The sequence below is a fragment of the Crocuta crocuta genome, unplaced genomic scaffold (assembly GCF_008692635.1).
Source record: "Crocuta crocuta isolate KB4526 unplaced genomic scaffold, BGI_CrCroc_1.0 scaffold270, whole genome shotgun sequence".
NCBI classification, from domain to species: domain Eukaryota; kingdom Metazoa; phylum Chordata; class Mammalia; order Carnivora; family Hyaenidae; genus Crocuta; species Crocuta crocuta.
In genome coordinates, this window is record NW_027527569.1 from 3,983,248 (window position 1) to 3,991,448 (window position 8,201).

Consider the following 8,201-nt stretch of genomic DNA (forward strand, 5'->3'; position numbering starts at 1 on the left):
AATGTTTCCTTCTAAATTCAGATAGTCTTTTTTTTTATGTATTTTAACGTGCTGATTTAAATTTTGATTGTCATGTTTTAAACAGTGTAGACCAAGTCCAAGACAATTCAAAGCAACCAACATAAATAAAAACTAAATTTGAATTATGAGGTGCACTGGGTTTGGAAAATAGTTATTTAGTCTGGCAAACACTAAAAAAGTACTATTGTCTTCCAAATATGTGAAGAGTATTTTAAATCTGCAGAGAATGCTGTTCAAAGTGAAATTCACATTCTAAATTCTCCTAGAGTCTCTAAACTCTGGAATAACACTTAGATTCAGTGCTATAATGGTTCATTAAGCATGGCAACTCCGTAAATGCCTAACACGAAATAGGCTACAAAAAGCCAAAAGAAAGAGACCTGGATTGTTCAGGACAGCTGGAGAAACTTTTCATACAGTGGAGGACTTCTGGTCCTTAGGAGGAAACAGGTCATTGAAAGTTGCAGAAAAGGTATTGTGAAGTCAATACCTGAGATCCATGCTCAACCACAACTTGCAGTTATACTTTAATCACATCACTTAACCAGGCTACAGCATAGGAAGAGATCAGTAAGTTGTTTTTAAGTTCTTAAAAAAGTCTTACTTTGAGAAATACACAGATGTCAGAGAATATTGATGTATTGGGGTTTTTGCACTAGGGAGTAGTGCTATTTATTCAGATTAGTTTTTTTCAAACTTTTACTAGGATCCACAGTAAAAAATACATTTTTTTTGCAACACATATAAACAGTATTTCATTGCATGAAAGCTGTTTTCAATTGCAAGTCACAAATGCTGCCAATTGTAAGATACAATTGACTATAGACTTTAGACTATTGACTAAAGACCATAATAATTTAGAGATGATAAAATTAAAGTATCTTAATATTTGTATATGAAATAGGGAAACAAAAGTGTCAGAAAACAGTACTTCTATCACCTATGACAAAAGTTGTCATGACTTGCTAATGAATTGCAGCCAGCAGTTTGAGAATGTTGATTCAGAAGTCCGTTAACTGTCAAAATGAAGTTCTAAATCAAAATGTGTCCTTTCTTTAGGGTATAAGAGTCTAGGGTGTCAACCTACACTTGTCCAGACAGGCATTCAAGTATGCCCAAAGCTTACATTTGAAAAAAATATGGCCTTGCTCACAAATATATCCCATCACCCTTTGGAAGGTGGAATGGTTTTCCTTTAGACTTGAATTTCTGCACAACCGAACAACTCTTCGTACTTCAATCAACAGTACAGATTATTGGTATTTTATATTCCTGAGGCAGCACACTGTAAAATTAATTGCAATCTAGTTTCTGCCAAAAGCAGCTGAAACAATGGATATTTATGGAGGCAAGCCAGTGGTTCTCACATTTGGCTGGGCATTGGAATAACCTACGGAGTTAAACATGTTAAACATGGATATCAAGACCTTTCTAGGCCAACTGAATCAATTGCTTATGATAAAGCATGGCCCCCTACTTTAACAAGCTCTGTTAACGAATTTTGATGTCTAACCAGGTTTAAGAATCCTTGCTCAAGGGCTTGCCAATCATACATTCCTTTAGAGGCTTGTTTTGTTTAAAAAACCGCTCTATTGACTGTAAAATATACCCTTTTAAAGTGTTCAATTCAGTGGTCTTCAGTATCTTCATAGAATTGTACAGTCATCGTCACAATCTAATTTCAGAACACTTTCATCACCTAATAGAAAAGATACCCTTTATTAAGGGCAAAGAAGCCACCCCAGGAGTCTCCTTTTACCATTTGTTGGGTTAGTTTGCACACAAGCCTTAGGCCCAAACTGGGGTTGGGAGACTGCAGTGACCTAGACTGGCTTAAATTAATGAAGATTTAGCTCCTGGGACTGTGAAGGAAAGAGTGAACAAAATCACGGTTCTTTGGAAAGGGCAATGGACAGATGTGATTGTTAGGAAGACAGCCCAGCAGTGTTTATCTTAAGCAAATGAGTTATTATCTCCAAGTCTTTTTTCCCTTGTCTCCAGAACAAGGACAGCTTTATCATGGGCTTAAGTGCAACAGTTCACTCCCTATCTGACACACAGAGAACATTATTAGGTAGTAGCTACTTTTATCTTTTATAAGATCACTAGCAAAGGCATTGTTTTCTCTAAGAGGTCATGCAATAAGTTTCTCTTAGATTTTCCTAGTAGGAAGAAGTTTTCTCTTGGTCTCCTTGATGAGACAAAACCATGTCATTGACAGGAAGCTTGGAGCTGGAATTTTAACATTAAAGTTTAATCTGCCTTTTCCTCAGTCGATCCTTAATTTTCTTCTCTTTAAAATGTCTCCAGTATATTTTTAGAAATAAGCAGGGGATAAATTGTCAGTAAACAAATAGGTTTTAGAGCTGAGCTACATATACGAATTCATTTAGCTTTTTAAAAAAATTGTGGTAAGACGTACACAACATAAAATTCCCCATCTTTACCACTTTTAAGTGTTTAGTGGCATTGTTGTGCCACTACCATCCTCCAGAACTCTTCAGTGATCATCCTCCAGAACTCTTCGGCTTGCAAAAACAAATTCTGTACCCTTAAACAATAACTCCGTCTTCCTCTGTCCCCCCAACACCATTCTGTTGTCTCTAGGATAATCTGACTACTCTAAGAACCACATATGAGTTCATCCATGTTGTAATGTGTCAGAATTTCAAGGCTGAAAAGTATTTCACTGTTATTTATGTACATTTAGTTTACCCCATTTATCTGTTGATGGACACTTAGGTTGCTTCCACCTTTTAGCTATTGTGAATAATGCTACTATGAATGCTACTACTAATAATGCTATATGACCCTTGAACAGGGTCTTCAAGACCTTGCTTTCAATCCTTTTAGGTATATATCCAGGAATGTAATTGCTGTGTCATATAATAATTCTTTTAATTTTGGCAAGGGGAGCAGCTACACCAATTTACTTTTCCATGAACTGCATAAGGGTTCAAATTTCTCCACAGGCTTGCCAATGCTTGTTTTTGTTTATCTGATAATGGCCATCCAATTAGGTGTGAGAGGACATCTCATTGTGTATTTGATTTGCATTTTCTTAATGACTAGCAATGCTGTGCATCATATCTTTTCATGTGGTTATTGGCCATTTGTATATCTTGTAGGGGAGAAATATTCAGGACCTTTGCCCATTTTTTAATTGGGTTATTTGTTGTTGAGCTGTAGTTGTCTTTTAAATATTCTGGATGTTAGGGGCACCTGGGTGGCTCAGTCAGTTAAGCGTCTGACTTCGGCTCAGGTCATGATCTCATGGTTCGTGGGTTCGAGCCCCGCGTCGGGCTATGTATTGACAGCCAGCTCAGAGTCTGGAGCCTGCTTCAGATTCTGTGTCTCCCTCTTTCTCTGACCTTCCCCTGCTCACGCTCTCTCTCTCTCTCAGAAATAAATAAAACATTTTTTAAAAAAATAAATATTCTGGATATTAGCCCGTTATTCAATACAGGATTTTTCTTCCATTCTGTGGGTTGCCTTTTTACTCTTTTGTGTCCTTCACCTGACTCTTACATTAGGAAATAGTAAAAATCTGCTTCATAAATAAAATGAATATCATAAAAATAAACTTCATATTAGGGGCAGGAAAAACACAGATAGTACAGGAAGATAGGGAGGAAAGGAAGCTGAAGAAATTGTGAAGACAGAGTTATGGAGATAGAGAAAGGCAAACACAAGAGTATATAATTCTTAAGATTTATTGTCATTTTTATCCCATTTAATTCACTTTTAGTTTTGTCATCTATTGCTTTTAGTAATATTCATTCATTCAAAAAGCATGCCCTGAGTGTCTACAGCTGTGGCACTGCAGGCATTCAAGAGGTTTATATTTTAAGAGGTTAGGGGAAGCCAGATATTGCAATAATGGTAGAATGAAATAAATACAACAATAAAAGTATTGTGAAGAGGGAGCCCAAGAGGAACAGGTTAATTTTTTAATTATTATGTGTGAGTTTTTTTTAATGTTATTATTTATTTCTGAGAGAGGCAGCATGAGCAGGGGAGGGTCAGAGAAAGAGACACTGAATCCGAAACAGGCTCCAGTTTCTGAGCTAGCTGTCAGTACAGAGCCTGATGCGGGGCTCGAGCCCACGAACCATGAGATCATGACCTGAGCCGAAGCTGGACGCTTAACTGACTGAGCCACCCAGGCACCCCACGTTACAAATGCTTTTTACTTGCTACTGATACTACTTTAATGGAAAGACTAAAATTAGATGAAACAAATCCGTGAAAACTGAGCTATATTCAAGCAGCCATATAGGATTATAGCAACAAAATATTTGGCTGCCTCACACCCATAATCAGGCTTAACAAATACTGTAGCCAGAGTGACTTCAGGGCCTTTGGTACTGTCTTAAGTATCTTCTTTGGCGTGAAGCTGACATGGGAGCTTCTCCCTTGATTGATACCAGATATCTGAGTTAGCATTTCCAGGGACAAGCAAGGCTCTCTGGCCCACTTGTCTGTATTCATCCTCTAGTCTATCTAGAAAGGTCAAGATGTCTCAGCCAGCCAGCCAAAGGGCCCAGGTGGTCATCCCACCCTAAACCCTGTTACAACACAGAATTTGAAGTACTGAAGAGGAAGAAGAGTGGCAACACCATTCCAGCTTTTCTGTCAATTCTGACCTAAAAACATGGAAATGCTAGTCAACAGTTACTAAGGATTTGTCTTTAGTGTTAAGAAATTGGGCCATAACAGTTTCATAAGAAAATACTGTAGGATATAAAATAACTACCTTTATTATCCCTTCAACCAGGTTGCCAAAAAATTTTCCATATGGAGGATCCTAGGAAACTGATAATTTCTATTTCATAGGGTTTTCATTGATGTTCAAAGATAATTACTGGTGAGGATTTCCTGGAGAAGTACAGGAATCTTAGAAATCAACTTTCATCCTACATACTACATTTTTAAGTGTTGGAAACCAGTTGGATAATTCTAGATGATTTTGTATAGTCTCAAATATGAAGTCCTAAGAATCTAAGGGCTTTGAAATTGCCTCCTAATGCAAACAAAAGACTACTAACTTTCAAAACAGGTTTAAACATAAGATTTTTACTTTGGTAGTATTTAATGGACAAAGTCCTTATGAGTAAGCAAATCTGTGAACTGAAGTTTTTTTTCTGGTTTATGTGTGGATCCACTGAGATCTCTCTTTGATGAATACTCCCATTATGTTAATAGGCTCACTGTATTAGAGCACCTAAGATGAAGAGTATAAATGAAGACTTTATAACTTTCTTCAGATACATAAAGAAGCACAGTTATTATAATCTCTGTCCTCTTCATATATTAATGACAAATCCATAATAACCTGAGGTTATTTTAACAGGTGCTAAACGAGAATACAGTACTTCTTTTCGCCTCTCTCTACTCGTACTATTTAAAAGTCTTCTATGAATAGAAAGCTATAACTGCCTTTCTTCCAGTCCGTCTGTGTCACAAAGGCATTGATGAGTGTTGGGCAAGTTGTTCACAGCCGCCTGTCTCTGCTGAGTGGTCTTCACAAATCGGAGCAGATTGATGATGGCAGCAGGTGTCACTCCAGGTATACGTCCAGCAGCCCCAATCTAAGAATTAAAACCATAAGGGATATAAGTCAGTGATGAATCACTAAATTCTACTCCTGAAGCTAATACTACACTATATGCTAACTAACAAATTTAAATAGAAACTTGGAAGAAAAAAAAAAAATAAAACCGTAGGAGAAACATAAGTGAGCTATGTCAAAATCAAATCTATTTTGCTCCTAATAACAACCTGTATATTATAGTTTATAAAATATTTTTAAAACTATTATCTTAATGTATCTTCAAAATAACTATAAAGTAGATAAAGGGAATGTGATTATTATTAATACCTTCATTTTATAAGTTAGGGAAAATGAGGCTCAGAAAAGTTCAAGTGACTTGTCCAAGATCATATATCTAATAGAGGGTTAGACTACCTATGTTTTCATAATGTAACCACCTCAGCAGTCCCTTTAATCTCATTAATATTTCTGTGGTATATTTTTATAGTGAAATGTATGAATATTCACTCAAAGTGGTATAAAGACTACATAATATCATGTCAGTTCAGGTTTGCTACCAGGTTTGTCTACAACAAAGACTTGTCAGAGCTTTTTGTATCCTAGAATTGTGGATAAGGGATGTGAACTCCAATGACCAGTTCTGTCCAATTGAACTTTCTGTGATAATGGAAATTTTCATAACATTTGCACTGTAACAATGCACTGTCCAATATGGGTAGCTATTAGCCATATGTGGCTATTCAGCACCTGAAACATGGCTAGTATGACTAAAGAGCTGAATTCTGAGTTTTATTTAATTTTAATTAATGTAAATGGTCACATTTAGCTAGTGGCTATCCTATTGGGCAGTGCAGCCTATGATTACCCATAAAAACCCAAAATGAGTAGGATATACAGAGTTATAAATTTAAGGCTTATTTGCTTGGTTTCTATTTCTTATTTGCTATGACTATTGCTAAGAAAATCATGTTTATATTGATGGAATTACTCCTCCCTTTAAAAATAATTTTTTTCAAAAAATTTTATAGGTCATACTTTTGTTAAATGCCTTTTCCTTTATGAATCACCACTAAAAAAAAAGCCACTGCCTATTAAACTCTGATACACCATCCATTTTTAAGATACAACTCAGTTTCAGAAATGTTAAATGTGCATCTCAGAATCAGTAAATATAGCACTGTCAGTGTAGGCCCTGATGCAGGGCTCAAACTCACCAACTAAGAGATCATGACTTGCGCCAAAATCAAGTCACTTAACTGACTAATAAAGTTTTTAACTTATTCATAGATGCTTACACACACAAACTCTTAGGCTGAAGTGTGGGGTGAGGGACCTCTTTGACTCCCCTCTACCTTCTAGTAGCTTCTAAGCCAACACTGTGGAACTCCTAATGAAGATTCCCAGCAGTGATTTGAAAACCACTCACATGTATTATATTTTAAAATAATGTGGTTTCTCTTATGTCATGAGTTATATTAGTTTGTACTGATGGGTTAGCACATGGTTGGGACTAGAGAATAATTTTAATCAACCCAATTCTTGATTTCTAGTTACTTACTTAGACTGTTTTTTCATCTCTCAAAACATACCAATATCTTTCATACAAAGAGATATAATAAGAGATTAGGTTTTTTAATGATGAAATAAAGTATTAATTATGTGACCGCTATAAATCCAGGTTTAATAAATTAAAGCACTAGCTCTTTATCCCATCCACTGCCTGATTTCTTACCGTCTCTGGGCGACTGAAATGTAGCTTCTCTCGAACTTCGTAAGACAAAGACACATCTCTGAGAGTCAAATAATCTAAGTCTTTTGGCAGCTGGAGAGCTTCATCTTGCTGAACTTCCTTTATTTGTTGTTGCTGATAGAACAACACTGACTCATAAATGGCTGGTGAACAGAATTAATTGTTATGATACTCCTATTAATAACATATTTAAAAACATTTTTTTAAGGTTTATTTTTGAGAGACATAGTATGAGCAGGGAAAGGGTGGCGAGACAGGGAGACACAGAATCTGAAGCAGTCTCCAGGCTCTAAGCTATCAGTACAGAGCCCCAGACTTGGGGCGTGAACTCATGAACCATGAGATCATGAGCTGAGCCGAAGTCAGATGCTTAACCGACTGAACCACCCAGGCGCTCCAAGAACTATGATTTTATAGCTTTTTTACAATTTACAAAAAACTTTTATTTTTAATGTTTTTGTTTTTTGTTTTTTGTTTTTTTTTTTGAGAGAGAGAGACAGAGTGCAAGCAGGGGAGAGGCAGAGAGAGAGAGGGAGACAAAGAATCCGAAGCAGGCTCCAGGCACAGAGCCCGATGCAGGGCCTGAACTCATGAGCCACAAGATCATGACCTGAGCTGTCGGAAACTTAACAGCCACACAGGCGCCGCCCCTCCCAAACTTCTGTATATAATATCTCATTCAACAGTTTTTCCAACACTACAAGGTAAGTGCGGTAAGGGTTCCCGTTTCCAGATGAGGAAATTGAGGCTAAATCAGAGGGAGTATCTTGCATAACAACTACAACATTCTGTCTGGTAGTTTATGGCATGTCCTTTCATTTCTCTTTTTTTTTTTTTTTTTTTTTTTTTTTTTTTTTTTTTTTGGTGGGGGGGGGA

The 8,201-nt window shown here is 36.6% G+C and overlaps 1 protein-coding gene across 2 annotated transcripts in view; it reads right to left on the reverse strand.

Annotated features, from left to right (window-relative positions):
* Positions 1 to 3,718: 3,718 nt before the first annotated feature.
* The window catches only part of MTO1 (mitochondrial tRNA translation optimization 1), a 33,228-nt gene continuing 28,745 nt past the window's right edge, over positions 3,719 to 8,201 (reverse strand). The window contains exons 11-12 of one of the 2 annotated variants that reach the window (XM_077770330.1): positions 7,308 to 7,468; positions 3,719 to 5,612 (exon numbers count right to left, since the gene is read on the reverse strand). In XM_077770330.1, the coding sequence (XP_077626456.1) occupies positions 5,451 to 5,612; positions 7,308 to 7,468 (323 nt within the window). In that variant the 3' untranslated portion in view covers positions 3,719 to 5,450. Of the gene's footprint in view, positions 5,613 to 7,307; positions 7,469 to 8,201 lie in introns of those variants that run through there. The other variant, XM_077770340.1, reaches the window with a different exon arrangement.